General features: G+C 33.2%; 1 protein-coding gene across 3 annotated transcripts; it reads left to right on the top strand.

The window, feature by feature from the left end:
• The first annotated feature begins 919 nt into the window (after window positions 1–919).
• LOC137830661 (kinesin-like protein KIN-7K, chloroplastic) lies at window positions 920–18,968 on the top strand. Of its 3 annotated transcripts, XM_090304456.1 has the most exons (25): window positions 1,150–1,424; window positions 1,564–1,810; window positions 1,898–1,995; window positions 3,061–3,150; window positions 3,930–3,982; window positions 5,175–5,240; window positions 5,326–5,379; window positions 5,536–5,595; window positions 7,333–7,408; window positions 8,675–8,753; window positions 9,499–9,566; window positions 9,965–10,027; window positions 10,193–10,297; window positions 12,072–12,176; window positions 12,318–12,425; window positions 13,148–13,291; window positions 13,707–13,889; window positions 14,121–14,279; window positions 15,491–15,718; window positions 16,443–16,583; window positions 16,692–16,805; window positions 16,894–16,944; window positions 17,279–17,326; window positions 17,413–17,616; window positions 18,246–18,968. In XM_090304456.1, the coding sequence occupies exons 8-25, from the start codon at window positions 5,588–5,590 to the stop codon at window positions 18,762–18,764; spliced, it is 2,403 nt and encodes an 800-aa protein (XP_090160582.1). In that variant the 5' UTR covers window positions 1,150–1,424; window positions 1,564–1,810; window positions 1,898–1,995; window positions 3,061–3,150; window positions 3,930–3,982; window positions 5,175–5,240; window positions 5,326–5,379; window positions 5,536–5,587; the 3' UTR covers window positions 18,765–18,968. The 3 variants fall into 3 exon arrangements, with proteins under 3 accessions (XP_068494223.1, XP_090160582.1, XP_068494224.1); XM_068638122.1 differs by lacking the exon at window positions 7,333–7,408 and having other exon boundaries at window positions 920–1,424; XM_068638123.1 differs by lacking the exons at window positions 1,150–1,424; window positions 1,564–1,810; window positions 1,898–1,995; window positions 3,061–3,150; window positions 7,333–7,408 and adding an exon at window positions 3,576–3,714.
• The last annotated feature ends 2,314 nt before the right edge of the window (window positions 18,969–21,282 follow it).

The raw sequence follows: 21,282 nt of genomic DNA, 5'->3' as shown, positions 1-21,282 counted from the left end.
TCTCAATGAACCGTTTAAAACTATACACATTATATTTTATTATAACCAGGTTGTGAATCGAAATTTTGGAGTTTAAAACCACTACAAAACACAATTTTTTCAAACCATTAGAAAAATTATCATTAGCCACATCATCTAAATTTCTAGTGACATCAACTATGATTAAAAAATAAGTTATCTATAAATTACGAGACTAAAGAACAATTTTAAATTGGAGAGAAAAAATCACCCAAGTTTGAGAACTAAAAAAACATATTAAAAATTCTCTTTGTTTGACCGCTATTTTTTTTATTGGAATAGATTAATCATAACCACTAAATTAATCAAGTCAAAGAGTTAATCTAGTCTTTAAAAGTATATCTCATTGTGACTACTAGAAACTAATAATTTTTTGGAATTTCATGTAAGTTTATGTAATTATTATATATATGTTTACTTTAGTTTATAATACTATATGTACCTCAGACATAAATATGCGTATCATTTTTAAAATATAACAGAGATACATATTTATATATTATATAATTATAAATTATATAAATTATAATAAAAGTTTATATACATAAATATTTAATAGAAAAAATAATTTTTTTATGTCTGATTCAAAATAATTTATTCTTTAATTTTATGATTATAATAAAAATTTATATAATAAATTTGAATTTTTAAAAAATTAATTTATATATATTTTCTAAAATTATCTTAAAATAATGTTAAAATTATAAAAAATTAATAATTTTTTTTTTAAATTAAACACTCCATCGATATATATTTTAGGAGTATGAATATCTAATACACTATCATGACACAAAATTTTAGGAGTTAACTTAGTTAATTAATGAATTAATTTTTAGTAAACATATGTGTAGTCCTACACATTAGCATTAGAAAAGAAAAGAAGAGCCCCACCATTTTTTTTGTACACAGAAGCAAGACACAACAAAGCCCCACCACTATCATATTTTGGTTCCCACTTTGTACAGTGGCGGAAGTTGGGCACCACACCTTTTCTGGGTTACTAAACACTCGTTTCCTATCTGTCAGAGAAAAAAAGCATTTGTTATAATCCATCTCTGACGTTGACTTCTTACCACCCAACCTTAACCCAATGTCAATGCCCTTTCGCTTCATCACTTCCAAGCCAAGACTAATGTAGCTTAACCCATTCTCAAACAAAACAAAACTCACCGTTTCTCTCTCTCTCCTTGTGTTGAAGAATTTGATGCGCGATTTTTTCCTTCTCCACTCTCTGAATTCCCTCACACCACTTTCCCTATTTATTCCCCTCTCCGATCTGTCTCCGATTCTCCGTCTCCTTGCAATGCGCCTCTGATATTCTCTCTCTTTCCAGAATTCCGCGGAATCGTTTCTTTGGATTTTCGGCTGCTTCTTCCTCTTCGGACTGTAACTCACAACAGATTGAAGTAATTCACTAATTCACCTAATTTTTTCTTTATCATTTCCGCGTTTTTTCTGTTTTCCTTACGAATTAGAATGAAATCAACGTTTTCGTCGAGTTAACTTGTTGTTGTTTTTGCGCTGTTTGTGAATTGTGGATTGGAGTTATGGCGATGGCTTCGAAACGAAGCGCGAAGTCCAAGGGATTACGATTGAGCGGTTCCAGAGCTGCGAATTCGCCGACGTCTTCAACGACGTCGTCTTCCAAGCAGTTTCTAGAAACTTCCGTGGATGGTCTGAGCTCGCCGGCGTCTTCTTCCGCTCTGAGCAAGACGCCGTATTCGTTTTCCGAAGGCGTGCCTTTGGACGTGAAGGAGAATGTGACCGTTACGGTGCGGTTTCGTCCTCTGAAGTAAGTGTTTGCGTTTCGGAGCTGTGCATCGTCGTTTTGAGTTTGTTTGGGTTTTAGTTTGATTGGGGTTTGTTTGTGGAATGGTAGTCCCAGGGAAATTCGTCAGGGAGAGGAGATAGCGTGGTACGCTGATGGAGAAACCGTGGTGCGGAACGAGTATAACCCGTCCCTAGCGTATGCTTACGGTAAATATAAGGAAATTTGATGTTTATGAATAGGGTTTTTGTAGTTTTCTTTTGTTTGATTGGTTTGGAATGTGAAATTAAAATGTATGTGTTAGTAGTTTGCGAGTTTGGTGCTTTTGAGGTTAAAAATATTGTACATCATTTCGCATTCAACTTCTCTTCGATTTATTTTTGAGAATAGAAGCTTGTGAAGGTGATCGCAGCAATGAATGGTGAGGTTATTGCTGACACGCTGATTGAATTGATGAAACCAAAGCCGGAAGTATTAGTATCTTTTTTGGGATAAGAAGAATAATCTTTTATTAGAAGAAAGAAAGGAATATTAATATTAAGAGAGAGAAGGATGAGAATCATCGTTAGGCAAATCTAATAGGAAAGCCAGACACTAAACAAAAGCAAAACAACTAATTATACAAAATAGCTCTCCCAATCCCTTTCGAAATCTATGATGGGAACTCCTGGGAAGCATCTGTGTATTGAACACCAAAGAAAGGCCAAGCAGATAAAGATATGTTACATTAGCATTCTAAGCGTTGTTTATTAACTACAGGTGCCGAAGTACTGTGAGCATGTACTACTTAGACCTCTGAAATTAATGACTAGGAAATGATACAAGTTTTCAGGACACATCACATGCCCAATTGTCAGCATATGCTCCCAAGCAAGCCTCCAAATTTAGCATGCTTTTAGGCAATGTCATTTGAGGATTTTCTTCCTTACATGGATCCTTATATAAGAAAATGAGTCCAAGTGAGGACTTAGCAGTGGGACACACCTAACCATAGTAGTCATAGAATTGAGAAACTGATTCCCTACTTTAATTCTAACTGACCCACTTTTGGTTCTGTTAATTTCAAGTAAAAATAGTTGACATAATTTGAAGGTTAATGATATAATAAACCTGTCATGATCCTCTGAGAAAAGATTCTAAATATCATGTTATTGTACAATTTTTGCAAATAAAATAATTTATTGCATGGATTTTTTTCTTGAGAAATTATCTTTCTCTCCCTCTCTTTATTTCATGTCAATGCTGTGTATTTAAGTTTTTCCTGTTACTTGTAGATCGTGTCTTTGGTCCCACAACTACAACTAGGCAGGTCTATGATGTTGCTGCTCAACATACTATTAGTGGTGCTATGGAGGGCATCAATGGTAATTGACAGATTGAATTATTACTTCTATTTGTTTGGCTAGATTAAAGTATAAAATATGGTTTTGCTATGATCAAATTATCCTTGTTATGCCAGATTAGTTTGCGAATGTAAGCTGTAAGATAACACTAAACAGTATTATGTCAACTAATTTAGAGTCTATAATTTGATTTGTTTAGTTTGATATTTACAAACAGCTATTTGTTTGATACTAATGCTCATTAAAAATCAAGTTTGATATTTTGACTTTGGAACTGTCAATGGTATTGACACTTGACGGACTGTTGACAAAAATTTACCAAGAATTGCCATCCATAAAAATTTGATCAATATATGTAGAAGCCATATATTTTCTGGCTTCAACTGTTCACTTACCTTATGATTGTTGATAAAATAAGATTGTAAACTGCTCAGATGCTTGCTTAGGGAGGTAGGCCAGATCATGATGTAACCTCTAGAGGTTTGAGATTCAAGATCTTAGCAACTGGTTTCACATAATGTTGTCGTTGCATACAATAACCAGTTGGCTTGGACCTTCACATGATCAATGCAGAAAGAAAGTGAGGTAACTTGATCATTTGGAGCATGGAGCATTTCCCTTATGGGTGATATGCATGCAATTTCCTTTATATGGCAACCTATTTATTAGTGGCACTTTCTTCTTTAAGTTGGTCATTTCAATTAAAAGTCATCATCCGTCGTGACTTATATCTCCAAGGAACTATAATTTTTCATATATGAGTAACTTACAATTGAACCATTCTTCGATTTTTATTGCAGGTACAATATTTGCATATGGTGTAACAAGTAGTGGGAAGACTCATACAATGCATGTAAGATCACACTTAAATTTTTTTTCTCCCCTCATCTTGTTGATCTTTTATTGGTAGAGATCACATCTATTTTGCATTGAGAAATCCTAATTGAGTCAGGTAAAACACTATATGGCTTGAGCACAACTGTTGCCAGTGGAGGATACCTGTGGTCTCTTCCAAAAATAAAGAGAAGGAAATGTATAATAAATTTACCTATATGCGTATATTTATATGGCCTTTCCATGGCAAGGTATTTGTGATCATCAAACCATACCTAGAAGCTATTAGGTTAATAAACATTAAGGATGTTATATCTAACATGTTCCTTCACTCAAGAGTTTTAAGGAAAGAAGTGTGGACAGATGCACATGCCCCTCTTTTTCACGCTGAAGAATATGGCCAACAAGTATCATAGACTAAGGGCTGTGATTGATCGAACATAAGGTCCTTCTAGGAGAGAAAATTAGAAATTAACTTCTCCATAAGCTAATTTTGAATATAAGAATACATAATTTAATTGATCTTATTAGCTATTGTGTTACATGGTGATAGTACTTACTTAGTAAGATAGGAATTGGGGATACTGTGTATAACATTATGAATCCATTTGATTTACACAAAAACAAGGGACAAGACAGCATTAAAGTACTTGATTAACCTTTGAATTTAAAGAGTTGTGAGACAAAACAAAAGAAGTGGGAGATGACAGAACAAAAACTTATTTTTTGTTATTCTGTAAAAAAGGGGCAATGCTCGAAGTACAAGATCCTCAAAAGACAAAATTACACATGTTCTCCCTCACTCTGACTCCACTATTATATATGATAATGGATCGACAAACATAAAACAGCTCTGTATTACTACTTAGAAGTCTTTTACTGGTAGACCATAGAACTATGGTCTTACTTTTCCACAACAAAAAAGGTGGATAAAAGTGTGGCAATAATACTGCAATTCATAAACTTTTACATTTGTATTATGTAAACATATATATATATATTATAATTTGTTAAAATATATAATACTATATTACTTTATAATAAATAATTAAAATATATAATAATATACTATTTTATGATTAGATAGAACAATGTCCATTGTTCATCAAATGATGCACAAGCTAGAAATTTGTTCCAAAACTTAAATGCCTGTGCTGTACTGTAGTATGCATTAAATGCACCCAATATGCTTATTAAACTCGTATTTCCAGGGTGATCAAAGATCTCCAGGAATTATACCTCTTGCTGTGAAGGACGCTTTTAGCATTATCCAAGAGGTATGTTGAATGCCAGTTTTCTGTTGCTTCTGTTTATTGTACTTCTTACCCTATACATTATAAAATCGGATGATCCTTTCACCAGACTCCAAACAGAGAGTTTCTTCTTCGAGTTTCATATCTGGAGATCTACAATGAGGTAGGCTGCTTCCTGTTCTCTAGCTTCTTGCTTGTCTTCATGTTGATATTGTCTTCCTCAAACTTAATTATTTTATTCTGAGCTGTGCATAAAATGAAATTTAAAGAAATTTAATGAAATGTTACTGCTACCCCTAAAGCTTTGGCTTTATTTCAGGTGGTTAATGACTTATTAAATCCAACTGGACAGAACTTAAGAATCAGAGAGGATGCTCAGGTGCTGATTTTATTTTTTTCTTACCAAATTTTATCATATTCTGTCTTTATTCTTGATAACTAATTGAGATTAAAGTTTGGATTAAGTTATTTTGATTTTCTTTGACTGTGTTGTTATTGGTCTCTACTCCAATTTTTTTATTATTGAGTATATTAACCATAGTTGAGTTAGGGTCAATTCATGTGAATCACTGACTTGAAATTATGACATTGACATCAATTTATTATGTAGATGGATGCTATAAAGCATCATGGGCATTATTAGGCAGGTAGATTAAGTGATTAACTGCATACTGAATATCGATGGTTTGTTACGTTGTCATATCAGTCCCTTTTTCTATAACTTCAGTGATTAGACACTGAAATTCTTTTCTTGATTGTTTGTTACTAAATAATTTCAATAAACTTACGTGATGGAGTTGGACTTGAAACTCTGGTAAGCATCTTTAATCATCATTACCTAGAGTATGGGGAGAAGGAGCAGATTTTTAACTTATTATTATATGTCATGTCTTAACATTTTCAGCTTTGTAGCTTTTATCTTTCCTTTTAGTGCTGTTATGAATGAGACTTTATGCTTACTTTATTAAACACATGGGTGGTGAAGGTGATACTTTAACACCCACATAGTAAAACACATTCACTTCACAACCCAATAAATTATTATTTAATTATATTTATTTTATTTTTTAATTTAAAATATTATTATAATTGGTTGTCAAATGTATGTTGTTTTCTTTTTGAGTGTCAAAGAAACATTTCCCTAAACACATTCATGAATCTCACTTGATATAATATATTTTGAATTTGTTATTATCTTTTATTGTTGTGTTTAGAATTTTTTTTTCTATGTTTTATTTTTTCAATTTGCCTTTTAATTTACCTTCTATGCTTCCATATTTGCCCGCAGTGTTTCTGTGATATCGTATGACAAATTTTTGTTTTTCTTCCATGGACTGCCATAAAGGTTGTATATTCATGGAAGATAAAGTTCTAGGGACTAAAATAATAATGAGACATAATTGTTGAGGCAGAAGTTCTCCATATCTTCTATCTATTTGGAAGAAATGAAGTACTAGAAAATAATATATGCTGCGTTTGAACAATTGGACATTGACTTGAGATGTAACTAAATTATAGTTTATAAGTTACATTACAAACTAATTTTGTGAAGTTGAGTTAGATTTAAAATTGATCTTCTAAGATGGTAGCAAACTATACCTTAGAGAAGTTGTCAGACTTATTGTGCCATCTGCTATCAAGTCATTATTAGACCACCTACAAGTATTTAGTTCCACACTCGAGATTTGCTGTCCTTGACGTGATGATGTGTGTTGGAGATCCCACATCGACTAAAGATATGATCACATTATAATATATAAGTGGGTAAAAGTTAGGATACACATAGAAGAGAAATTAGTTAGAATTAGAATAGTCACGAGTTAGTTATTTGAGGTGCTAGTTAGATATAAATAAAAAAGGAGAGGGGGAGGGGAGTGTGTGATTTTTGTAGATTGAGCTTTAGCTCTTTGTGAAGGGGAAGCCTTTGAAGGAGAGAGTGCTCTCCTATTTTTGGTTATTTTCATTCTATTCAATAAAAACATTTCTTTTCTTCTCTTTATAATTCTTGGTTCCTAACAAAACCTCATTTTACAAACCAATTTTATGAGGTTGAGTTAGACTTAAAGTTTACTTTCTAAGATCCTAACCTACTTTCTTCACTCATCATCCATATTAGGATGGAGTCTCATGTGAAGCATGCTCTTGGTGTTAATGTTATGGGTCGTACTAGATCCAGAGGACATCTGACTCAGGTTAGAATGAAGTTTTTGGATGATTAGAACTACCATATCATCTCATGATTCATGAGTAAAGTGAAAGGACTTGTGAGAGAAGGAAACATTATTACCCTACTCGAATCTGAGAGGGAAGTAAAAATATTGCATTAGATGTTGTTCGAGTCTATCATAGTAAGGTTTGTTAGGTTTACTATGCCACTTTCTATTAGGTTGCTATTAGACCACCTGCGAATATCTAGTCTCATGTTTTAGATGTCCAATCCTAAGCGTGAGTGGTGTGTTGGAGATCTCATATGAATTTAAAATATTATCAAATTATAGTATATAAGTAGGTACAGTTAGGCTTAAAATGCTTATTAATAGTCATGCAAAATACAAAATAGGAGTATTTTGAGAGAGAACTTGTGACATTTACATGTTATGGTATTTCACAGAGAAAATAGTATGTCGATGTTGCACTTACATATGTGTGTGTGTATAGACATCTTGATTTACCTATGTCCTACATACTTCTGAATAATAAATTCGTCATGAACAATCTATACCAAATGTTTAAGCTGTTAGGTGAAGATGAATGAATACATTAATGATTTTAAATTAATATTTCTAATGCCACCTTTATGCAAGAGTCTATTGGGGTTAATGTATGGATAATGCATGGGTCCACCTTGTGTTGAAATCAAACCTTTTTATTAGAAGAACTGGGATGTCAAGGATTGAACTCTAGACCACTTGGTTATGGAGGATTCGATATCCCAAAATCTTAAGCTGTTAATTGAAGATGCAAACTGATTTTATGTTTATATTTCTAACATTTCCCCTACATTAGATTCCATCTTAACCAATTTATATTAAGTAAAGGTGTCCAACAGGTGTACACTGCACCCTAGTACTTGAGACAAACTATGTGGGATTTTCCAACACTCACTCCTCCCCATCCCAAAAGCCCGTTGGACCAAGTGATACATGGTGGAGATTCCCTACAAATCACATAAACAGTGGAAATGGGAGCACCAATCAATCCTTCTTTATATTAATTGTAGTCCTAACTAAATAGAAACCAAAACATGAGATACGGAAATATGGTAAGATCCTAATAGATAATGAGGATAAGTTTTAAAAAATAATCTTAAGATATTTTAAGAAGTAACCAAGATATTATTGGATACTTCATATATTCTAAGAAAAGCACTCCCATTCTTTAAATTCTCACAAGAAAGATTCTGTTCTCTCTTTCTCTACATTTTCCCTTCTAAGTTTAACATGTTGATTATTATGTAGGGAACCTTCGTTGAGGGAATAAAGGAAGAGGTTGTACTCTCCCCTGCTCATGCACTGTCCCTTATAGCAGCCGGAGAAGGTAAATATGCCAGCTATTTTTGCTTCTTCTGAATTGTTCCAGTTTGTTGGTTTGCATACTATATAAAAGTCTTACTTCTTTTTCTGTTGTTTCTTTAGTAGATAGTTTTTGGAGTTTATGTAATTTTTAAATTATCACTGTTAAGACCATAGGAGAGAACATATTTTCAATGCTTTGTCATGGAAAACTACATGGGTAAAGGCAAGAGGGACTTACACAGGCCGTACCAAATTTTAATGTGACAAGAAGTGTGGGGGGGGCATTGAAGTAAAGTCAGAGGCTGAGTGATGATTTATGGGAAGAGGGGGCAAATGAGAGGTAGGAAATCAATTGGGGTAGTTTTGGGTGTTTTTTGCAAATGGGCAAAGAAGTTTCTCTTCTACATCTTTATTCCTAGCTCTCTATCTTCTGCATTTTCGCTTTGCAACCGGAACACTTTTCTCTGCAATTTTCCGTATTAATATTCCATGGTAAATCCAGTTCCTATCACCTTGTTTGGAAGTTTTCTTTTGGGAAATTTATTATGCATTTAAAATACTTAGCATATTGATGGACAATTTTTAATATGATATTCTCACTAACACAAAGTAGCTGCATACGACATATATGAGGCATATGAGTGGTTGGTTTGTAAATCCTAAACAAACCTAATTAACCTGTCCTGTTAATGATATTGGGAATTGGATTGCGCTATAACACTACTTGGTGTGCCACTGCTGAGTTATGTTATTTAATTTGATAACAGAGCACAGACATGTTGGGTCCACAAACTTCAACCTACTCAGCAGCAGGAGCCACACAATATTTTCCCTGGTGGGTTTGCAAGACCTTAAAGGATCAATAATATTTTTTATTTAGTTGCTATCATAGTTCTTTTATTATGTCCTATCCTAGCTATATTATTGACATTTATACTTGTTCCATGTGTGTTCACATCTTGAGTCACACTTTCATGCAGTTATATTTAATAAGCATGTAATGCAGCTTTGTAATTAGGATTTTGTTCCTGCACACATCACTTGATTGAGTTACATTGGAGCAACTCTTGATGACCATCTTTAATCCAAATTCCGAAGTTTTTTTAGAATGCTCCTTATTCTTGACATTTTCTTTTCCTTCATATGATTAGAAGGACTTTTTTTTTGTGTGCCAAGAGTTGTTTTTATGAAGAGATAATTTTACTCTTTTAACTTTTGGCCATCTTGTGACAGACTGTAGAGAGTAGTCCATGTGGTGAAAATAGTGAAGGAGAAGCAGTAACATTGTCTCAACTGGTAATTATTGAATTGTGTTTCAGAATTTTTTTTCCAATTCCTTCTCATTGCAAATGTGTTATATTCCAATTTTTAACTTGGGCAATGATTTTATTATTCATGCTTTACAATTTGCTATTGTAACTTACTTTTTTCTTTTTAAAAATACTTTACTTATATATGCAGAACCTCATCGATCTGGCAGGTTCTGAGAGCTCAAGGGCTGAAACAACTGGCTTGAGAAGGAGAGAAGGATCTTACATTAATAAAAGTCTTCTAACTCTTGGAACTGTGAGATCTCAAACTCTGTTCGCTGATCGTATCAGATTCTCTCTGTTTTTTCTTTTGAGATATCCATGTCTTTTCACCAAATTTGCAGTGTTCTCTGTGTCTGTTAGATTTCTTTTTTGTTGTTGTCTAGTTATTCATTTGTCATTGTCAGTCATACTGAACTAGCCTAGAATGTACTGATATGGGCTAGAAGAGACCAGAATTATTTAAGTTAAACCAGCCTATCTTTTTAAATTTAATCCACCAAAACTTGAAAATTTAAAAGATAACATATCAAGAGTCAACTACCCCACAAGTTTAATCTCTTGGGTGAAAACACATGAATGGTTTTTTATTACATCCCTCTAACATGCCCCTTAATCGAGCTCGGTGGACTTGAAATATTGATAATGCATAGGCTCACCTAACTTATGCTGAAATTCAAGTTTTCATTAGAAGAATGGGGAAGGCGAGTATTGAAGTCTAGATCACCTGGTCATTATATCTTGAACTAACTCTCTCAAGTTTAGGCTATTAGGTCATCATCATGTTTGTAGTTCTTGTGCTTGCTAAGGGAGTTCGCTTCTGAAAATAGTCATGAAGTTTTTCTCGAAGTTCATAGGTGTGTATGAAACCTAAAATGCATGGAAATCTTAGATGACAAAGATGATTGCAACCGTGAGAGCCTCATTTGATCCTGTTTTTCCAAACAAAATTCTCAAAATTCAAGATTCTATCGGATTGATTGCAAATATGGAGAGGAAATATGGAGCAACAACAATGTTACAAAGCCTATATGCCTTACTCACAGGTTCTACCTGTTCGTGCCAGCAAAGAAAGTTCTTCTCATGGTGCTCTTTTGAAATGGAGTGAAGTAGGTCACCAGAGAAGAGGAGGTGGAGGAGAAGAAGGATCCATCAAGGATCAATGGCTTGACAATGTATTAGGTTTAAGATTTTGAGAGAAAGTTCGGAGATAATTCTTAATTTCATTGAATGACAAAGTTATAAAGATCTGTTACAAGAATTGTATTTATACCAACCTAACTGAACTGAAACTAACTGACTTGACCAGCAAGCTAATGGTCTGTTTGGTTTAAGGGTAGGGGATGTAAATAAGGATGATGGAATTAATGGGTTTTCTGGGTAGGATAAGGATACAAAGGAGAGATGAATAAGTGAGTGGCCCCCAACCAGTACTTTTGCACTCTCTTACCAACTTATTTATGTTGCTCTTTCTATTTTTCTCACTTTTATTCTATTTCCATTCACGCCATTTCTTTACCTTTTTTGCTTGGGTTCTTGTGTATATAGCTTATCAGTTGATGTATCATACATCCTCCTTTCTTTCTTTTACCATTGATCCCATTACCTTCACACACTTCCTTTTTCTAGATTCTAGGATTTGGACTTCCCTTTTGCTTTGATATGTGTTAGAGATATGATTTGATTACATTAAATAGGGATGTGATAGGGAAACATCTTACCAACTATTTTGCATCATTAGATTTTGATTTTGTTCCATATTATTGTATCACTTCTTCATTATAAATAAGAATACTCATGTATGTATCCAAGACACGAAATTATTTGCATTCCTTCTTAGTTTCTCTCTTTTCAACATGGTACAGAGAGCAGTATCATCCTCCGTGACTTGTTTTGTCGCTCATCCTTTCAACAATATGTTTACTCAGTACATGTTTGTCATCCAATGATTACCTGCACTTATATACTGTTTACCTGAATGCGTGCAGTTCTTAATAGCTTTGTGAAGTGTGATTATTTTTGTTGCACAGGTTATTTCAAAATTGACTGAATGCAGAGCTAGTCATATACCTTATAGGGACTCCAAATTGACTAGACTACTTCAGTCTTCTCTCAGTGGTCATGGGCGTATATCTGTAAGGCTTTACTTTTGTATAGATATTCAGAAATGTGATTACATTCATTTGTTTACTAAAATAAATTTTACTATGATGATCTTTGTGGCCCAAAACTTGAAACATGGTTATTCTGACATTTTGCTGTCATTTAAAATACAGCTCATTTGCACAGTAACACCTTCATCAAGTAATGCTGAAGAGACACATAATACATTGAAGTTTGCCCACAGGGCAAAGCACATTGAAATACAAGCAGCTCAAAACACGGTATATTGAAGTTTTATTTCTATACAACCTGCACAGTACAAAATACAAATGCTGCTCCCTTTGTACAATGTATACTCTATTCAATCAGCCTACTACACATGCAACACTCCAATTGTAATTTGTAAACCTGTTGTAACTTCTCATGGTGGTCAATCTTTGATTTAAAGCCAACCTTAAAATGAAGTTATTCTTGAGAGTAGGAAAATAATTTCATCAAGATTCTGTCAAGTAGAATATTAAAATTTACCTAGGGTATTCTCTAGTAGTGGATGCTTGAAAATTACCTATATTATTACCTACCATGCTGTGCGTACATGTCCAGAGAACCTTATCCCTTCTAGACCTATATAGCTGCATCCCAGAATGCTTAATTGAAATTGGTTGCAAGTAATTTGAACATGAATAATTTATGTGGGAAGGTATTTTAGAAGATTTTCTATGTTAGTAGTTCAAAGGAGTATCTAGTTGGAATGGGATGTTTTAAATTCAGTAAGTAAACCATTTCATGTAGTTTGGAAGCAACATTTTCTTGACTTTTCACTTTGTTGTCCTACATCTGACATTTCTTGAGGAATTATAGCCTGTAAATATTTTAAAAAGATTAGAAGTCTTTTATTTGATGTTTTTCTTTTAATGAAATCCTTCTATCTGGGAATCACATCCAGCAATCTCGTAGCATCTCTGCTCCCTTAACTAATTTACATGTTAAATTGAACCTACAGATAATTGATGAAAAGTCACTTATCAAGAAATACCAGCATGAGATTCAGCACTTAAAGGAAGAATTGGAACAAATGAAGCGGGGTATTGTCTCAATTCAGCCAAAAGAAACTGGCGAAGTTGACTTTGTGCTCCTAAAACAAAAGGTAGACGTTGTTATATTACCAGGCTTTGTTTTATTTTTGGTATCCTATTACAGAGTGGACTTTAAGCCTAACTCAACCCCATAAAACCGGCTTGCACCCACTTATATACAATGAAATGTCCTAATCTCTAGTCGATGTGGGATCTTCAACATATCCTTTTTTAGCTTAAAGATGGTTTTCAGAATGTGATTTTTCTATAAATATTTTCTAGATATTAATCATAAAGGCAATACAGGTAATTATTTTTCAATTGTTTCCACTCTAAATATTATTATGCGTGGAATTGGAAATTAATGTAATATTAATTATGGAAATTATTTTGAACTAAATTTCCTTTGTATTGAGTTCATAGTTATTCTACGAAATTCAACATTCTGAATTTAAATAGTCATCAATTCTTGTGTAATGTGTAAAGCTAGAAGATGGTCAAGTCAAGTTGCAATCAAGATTGGAAGAAGAAGAAGAAGCTAAAGCTGCTTTATTAGGAAGAATTCAACGCTTGACTAAGTTAATTTTGGTCTCCACTAAACCAGCACACTCAACTAGATTTTCTAATCGTCCTGGTCCTCGTAGAAGACATTCTTTTGGGGAAGAAGAGGTATTTCTCTTTTCAGATTAGCTATATCAATGTTTTCTTCTCTAATACCAAGAATTTAAGTTGTTGTTTGGGGAAGAAGAGGTATTTCTCTTTTCAGATTAGCTATATCAATGTTTTCTTCTCTAATACCAAGAATTTAAGTTGTTGTTTTACATACTAACATAAGATGACGCTACTCTGCTTACTTCTTTTACTCATGTATATTTTTCTAATTGTCAATTGTGTTTACAGTTGGCATACCTTCCACACAAAAGAAGGGATTTAATCTCAGATGACGAGAACACTGATCTGCATGCTAATTTAGAGGGGAATGTGGATACAGCTGATGATTCTTATAAGGAAGAGAAAAAGACAAAGAAACATGGGTTACTAAATTGGTTGAAGATGCGGGTAAGTTGTCTTTTGATTCCTCTATTAAGTTAACTCTTTAAATATGCTATATAAAGACTAAATAAGGAAAATAATAAAGAATTATCTTAATCTGTTGTGAGTGTTCTCACTCTCACTCTCACTCTCGAGCTAAAGCTTACTAAGCTTTAAGCTTATGACTTAAGAAAAATTAGCACGCACTCTCAAAAGGAAAATAACAAACTCTAAAGTGGGCTTCATAAAACATGGATGAAAAGATAAGTCAATATTAGAGTCTGATTGAAGTGTATTGCTAGAAAGATATCGTAGCAGGGTGGTTGAATTGATATTTTTCCTCCTTATTTTTCTTGATGAGAAATGTATCTAAACATTGCCTAAATTAATATAATGTAATATTATGACTCAGAATACTAACCCAATAGTCCTATTTGTACTAATATTGGAGAACAAATAACTTCCTAAAGATAAGATCCCTATGAACTAGATAAAGTTCCTAACATTAGCTCCCTAAAATAAGGAAGAGTTGTCTAAAAAATAACAGGATTTATCCTAATCTATTAAGTTCCGTTATATTCATCTAATATTTTGTAGTTATTCCATCACTTCTATCTCAGGCATATCAATCCAGTCTATGGTCTTTGGAAATTAAGGAACAAAATATTTGTTAAACCTTATGTATAAAATAATTAATATATCAGGTTCATGGAGTGATGGCCTTTTATGCATTTCCGGGTGAAATTTGGTTTAAATTATTCTAATTAAAATGTTGTGTTGAATTCATTCCTATGAGAATTTAAAATGTGTATTTCTGTTTGAATTTACAACCATCAACATAATGTTAAAATCCTTTTACCAAGGAGTCAAAGGTATATTTGGTATAACATGGATACAGAGGGACAACAATTTGTTCAAATTTAGGATGTGGTACGTCATTAATACATTAACTAAAAATTATAAAATATTTTAGGATGTGGTACGTATAATTATTTCTCATTCTAATTAAAATTTTGGAAGCACTTTTTTCTTGATCAGGAATTATTTTGAGGTTCATTTTGTAGGTAATACTTCACAATTGAGAATTTTAATCATCATTCCTGAAATTTGTGGACCGCATTTAATTATGCAAGAGTTTAAACCTTCTTTTAATCATGATTTATTTTGCTGTATTCTTATACGTTAATGTCCCGTTTCTTCAAGTTCCTGCATTTCACTATTTTTTTTCTTTTATTCAGAAACGAGATACTGGGTTAAGTGCCTTTTCAGGCACCAGTGATAAATCATGTGGAACAAAATCTGTTAGCACACCTTCTACTCCTCTTGCTGAAAGTGGCAATCATGCGGAGTCCAGACATTCCCATTCTCTACCTGCACAAAGCTCTCCATCGACGGATTTTGTATCAGCAACAAGAGAGGATAAAGAAATTCGTGAGGATAGTTTATTGGGACAAGAGACACCTCTGGTATGCTCTTGACTGCTTTTATTGTTTCATTCTGCAGCTTGAGAAAAATTGCCATTTCTTATGCCTTTTGAATTTGATTCTTTTGGTGAAATAATTGATCAAAGATTTTGGTTATAATCTAAATAAGTTAATGCTAACACAAGCCTGGCATTTGAAAAATCTCTCATTCGCTTTGTTTTGCCAAAACCCAATTAAGCAATTTATAAGTCATTTCCATAGTCTTAAAAATCACCTTAACATATCTCAATTTTGGTAGCAATGCGCACACACATATAGAGGCAGAATCACATGTTTTAAATATCCAAATTTTTACTCAGTTAAAATTTGTGATAAAATTTTCTTGTATAACCAGGAAAGAGATTTTTGAAGTAAATTATTATTTTTTATTCCTGGGTTACGAGTATTCTCAAACATTGTTTATTTGGTTTGTAGCCAAATTCTAGTATTGTAATAACTTTTATCTATTGATATTTTTGCATATCTGAGCATGTGTTAGACTTAGCTAAAAGAGTAGTATAGTAGTCATGTGTTGAGTCCAGTTGGATGAATCTTTCTTAAAGTACTTTATTTTTGGGAACCTATCTCTATCTTCATTACTGAAATATGGATATGGAAGTTCTTGCTAGAGATGTGATGAGTTTTTGTATGCTATGGCCACACACACACACACACATATTTTTTTTATTCCTTGCTAGATTCCAGTTTTTTTTCTTCTTATTTCTAGATAAGCATTAAATCAATTGATGAGATTGATCTCTTGAGGGAGCAACAAAAGATTCTCTCGGAAGAAGTATCTCTTCATTCAAGTACTCTGAAGAGATTGTCTCTGGAAGCTGCAAGAAATCCTCAAATGGATCAGATTCATGTAGGCTACTATTTCTAAATCAATGTTTGCCTTGATTAGTATGATAACTTTCACTATTACGCCAGTATATCTGGGAGTTGATCTTTTTGTGGTTAATTTATACTTAAGGTGGAGATGGAACGGTTAAAAGATGAAATTAAGGCTAAGAAGGAACAGATAAATTTTCTGCAAAAGCAAATTGCTGATTCTTTCATTGCCTCCAATAAGCTGGATGAATCAGGGGTATCGCTAGTATATTCATTTTATATCATTGTTGCTTTTCTTTCACTTGTTACTTCTCCAATTCAATGCTGGTTGTTTTGTGTTGCAGAATCTCGCCGAGCTACTCACACAATTAAATGAAAAATCCTTTGAACTGGAGGTGACCATTATATAAATTTTGCCATATTTTAGTCTTTAATTGAAATTCAAGTATTCAACACTCAATATGTCTTCTTGTGGAGCTTTTTGACGGTTAAAATTTAAATAAACTTTTGGTTTGTAAACGGAGTTAGTGTAGTTCAAATCAGAATAAATAGTAGATAGTAATTAAGTAATTTGTTATAATTTTTTAAAGCCTTGCTCTGATCATACAAGAAGGCGATGCTCTTATTATATTATTAGCATATACAGTGTAACTTCCACAATGAACATACAGCCTTTGCCGCAGATTGTTTCTGATTAGTCTCGTATCACATAATTTTTCGCATATTCAGGTCAAAACAGCAGATAACCATATAATTCAAGAACAGCTTCATCAGAAGGTGAAAATGCCTAAATAATTTTGTATCAAATTTCTTGTAGTCTTCTTTTTGTGCTTTTAGCTAAGCAAAAAATTTGGCATTGTCAGATCCGTGAATGTGAAAGCCTTCAAGAAACAGTTTGCTCTCTGAAACAGCAGCTTGCAGATGCACTGGAGTTGAGTAACTTAAGGCCTATACTCGATCATTCTCAACATTTCTCTGTAACCAAAGATTACCATGATGAATCTTACCTTGAAAAGGAATCTGCCATGATGACCAATTCTGATGAAAAGATTCTTTTGCAACAGCAGGTATATTTTTTCTTCCTTGTGGGATCTACATTGAGTGGTAATCCCATTTGATTTCTTAGTTTCACATTCCACTATGGGAGTGATAATTAGGAATAGAATTTCACATTAATCCAAAACCATTTGTCATTCCATAAACATCTTAAAACTAGCATAAATGTGTTTTTTGAAGGGAAATATGGACCATTCAGTCATCACCTAATCTTGTTTAGGCTTTCTAAAACCTGCCACGCAAAATATGCGTCTTAGTTACTATATATCATTTCAGTTTTCTTTCTTCTTTCCGTTTTTGCTAATGAAATTCATCCCACAGTTTTACTCATCATTGAACCGCTATACTTACCAAACTACCTCCTTATGTACGAGTCATCTGATACCAAACGAATTTTAACATCAAAGAGCAAACTAAACTCGTGACTTTGGATTTAAAATTTTCACTTCGAACTTCCTCACGGTCTAGGGAAGAAAATACAATCAGGCAGATAGGATGTGTCTAAAATCTGAAAATCGCCCGTACTTGCCATCTGTTCTAGTGCTGCAGTGCTTTATATTATCATCATCAAATGACATTTACATTTAGTATTTGCCTTATATTCAAACTATTATTTCCACTTATCTGTACAATTAATTAGGCAAACGAGATAGAAGAGCTGAAGCACAAGTTGGCGGAACTAACAGAATCAGAAGAACAGTTAGAACTTCGGAATCAGAAACTCGCAGAAGAGAGTTCATATGCCAAAGGCCTAGCTTCTGCTGCTGCCGTTGAGCTTAAGGCGTTGTCAGAAGAAGTTGCCAAACTAATGAACCAGAATGAGAGATTATTGAATGAGCAGGCTGTATTGAAGAACTCTCCTGCCCAACGTAGAAGTAGTGGAACTGGAACAGTCCGAAATGGAAGAAGAGAAAGTCATGTTAGAAGAAATGACCAGGGTGGATTAAACTCTGATATCAAGAGAGAACTTGCCTTGAGTAAAGAAAGGGAACTTTCATACGAATCTGCTCTTTTAGACAGAGATCACAAAGAAGTCGAGCTTCAAAGGACGATTGAAGAATCAAAGCAAAGGGAAGCATACCTGGAAAATGAACTTGCCAACATGTGGGTTCTTGTTGCTAAGCTAAAAAAGTCACAGGGAGCTGAAACTGATGTTTGACATTTTATTGTGATCTTGTATTAGTGAGTTTGAGTTACTATCCATTACGACAATTGGATATTTCACTGGAAAGAATATGAGCGAGAGAGAGAGAGAGAGGTGCGCAATGAGTGTGCTTCTTGGTATTGGTCCATGAAAAGGGTTTCCAACCCAGTTTGTGTATACGAATGATGATTGCTATCTTAATGATTTTCCCCCTTAAAACTCGTTGTTAAAACAAAGGCATTTTTTTTTACTTTCACCTTCATTTCTTTTTGGCACATTGTAGCATGTGTTTTCATAAAGAATTTTAGAGGGTAATTTATTTCAATAAAAATGTTAAAATGTTTGATATGGCAAATCATATTTTTAAGTCGACGATGATCAAACTCTTCTTTTTATCAACACAGATGACCTAATTATGACACCTTTTTAGTCAACTTAGTTATGATTTTTTTATTGATGGTAATGAGATTATTTGTTTTGTTTATGCAAATTTGATATTTCAATCAACATTGATAGAGAATATTTTGGAAGTGTATGGTAATAACCAACGTTATGTGTTCACAAAACCCACTCAAAAATCATTTTGCCCTTTGTTTTAATGTGTTCAATTTTATCATTACTATACCCCTTTCCTTTGTCATTTGTCACCACTTATGACAAACGACATAGGTGAAAGACATGTTGCAGTGTTATTTGACAAATTAAAGTTCTTAGCAAAATTTCCTCACTCAAACATTGTAAACCTTATTTGCAAAACAGGTATGCCCATATTCACTCTCCTAAACAATACATATTTAAATAGTTCCCAGAACAATGCTAAACTCTGAATCTCACAAATAGATACTCCCAGTTGCCCTGCATCTATCCATATCCACACTCTCTTATCTCATATCATTTTCTATTTCATCACATTTAAACTGAATCTAGATCTACGTTTCTCATCTTAAACCTGTAATAAAAAAATCATTAAATAACAACTAATTTTAGATATAAAAATAATTAATTATTATATTGATTGAGTTATAAAAATAGTTTTTAAAAGACTACACACGACCTTCACCCCCTTTATTTAGCTTGGACCAAATATAGATGCCCATAGGAAAGTAAATAACCAAAACAAACACAAATTAAAGGCACGTGTAAGAAAGTAGAACACCATAGTAATAGAAAGAAGAAGAAAAAAGACACACAATTCAGTCCCAAGCCAGAATTGAAGACCCACACGTAAATTGCCTTAGATCTTCAAAGGCAGTTTCTTCGTGCACCCCCTACATTTTTCTTCCTGCACCCCCTACATTTTTCTTCCTGCATCCCCACAATTTTGTAAATTCCGAAACTGACCCCACAATTTTGGGATCTGGGAGTATGCTACGGATTCATCAATTCGGAAGTGAATCATGTTGCATTCCGGATGAGGGGGTGTTTTGGAAGCAAAGTTTGCATAAATTATTGATTTCTGGATTGCTGAATCCGGAAGTCTAATTTCTATTACGGATTGATGGATCCGAAATGATTTTTTTCATTTATGGATTTTTGAATCCGGAATGCATATTTTGAATTACGGATTGGCGGATCCAGAATGGTTTTTCAATTATGGATGTTTTGCATTTTTTATTTTGGATTAACACTATCATTCATGTACTACCAGAAGCATCAATCCATAAGATTACCGGATGCACCAATCCGAAAATTTACCGGAAGCGTCAATTCGAAAATTTACCGGATTTCATAATCCAGAATACAAAAAAAAAATAAATGTACAGTTTATATAGGAACAGTTTTGTCTTTGCACAACTTTGTGGGGTGCAGGAAGAAAAATGTAGGGGTGCAGGAAGAAACTGCCATCTTCAAATTCAAGTCCAACTTCGGTTTCTTGAATAAGCCCTTCAAACCAGGTGGGCTAAATGAAAGAAGGGTGACTTGAATTACTCATGGTGACTTCAATTTCAATAGCTTCATTCTTCCTGCACCCATTAAATTTCATTTGCACCCAATAAATTTTTAAAAAGACTGTTTTACCCTTTTTTTAAAAATGACTTCCCTAACATTTGTTTTCTAAAGTTTTTTTCTAGAATGTATTTTCCGTAATTAAATATATTCCAGAAAATAATTTCTGAAAACATTTTCTAAAAGACTTTCGAAATAAATTTTTTAAGACGTATATAATGTGTTTTTCGAAACATATATAAAATATTATGAAATGTGTTTTCTGAAATAATTTTTTCAGAATGTTTTAAAAATAACTTTTCAAAACGAGGATATATGAGACATTTGATCTACCTAAATAATGCAAATAGATACCCTGTCAATTTTCAGAAAAATGAGTTGTGACTTTAAAAGTGGTCACATCCTAACACCTAATTTGATTTTGTAGTTTTTAATAAATTGCAAATAATTAAAATGTGTTAATAATATAGGTATTTTTTAATAATTAGAATTGCTTTACATTCTACGAAAACATTGCGCATTAGGCATTTTTTTTTATCTCTTTTGTTGTGTAATATAGGTAATTTGGATATGTTACAGTTCAGGA

Source organism: Phaseolus vulgaris, chromosome 7 (assembly GCF_051622355.1).
Source record: "Phaseolus vulgaris cultivar YP4 chromosome 7, ASM5162235v1, whole genome shotgun sequence".
Classification (NCBI taxonomy): Eukaryota; Viridiplantae; Streptophyta; class Magnoliopsida; order Fabales; family Fabaceae; genus Phaseolus; species Phaseolus vulgaris.
Note: the sequence above shows the minus strand (reverse complement) of the source record. Positions and strands in the feature narration are given on the sequence as shown.

Excerpts from the sequence above, each read along its gene's own strand:
- LOC137830661 (XM_068638122.1), top strand. The coding sequence starts at position 1,566 with ATGGCGATGGCTTCGAAACGAAGCGCGAAGTCCAAGGGATTACGATTG. Across the intron at positions 9,567-9,964 it reads GCCACACAATATTTTCCCTG|ACTGTAGAGAGTAGTCCATG; the intron begins GTGGGTTTGCAA and ends ATCTTGTGACAG. Across the intron at positions 12,177-12,317 it reads GTGGTCATGGGCGTATATCT|CTCATTTGCACAGTAACACC; the intron begins GTAAGGCTTTAC and ends TTTAAAATACAG.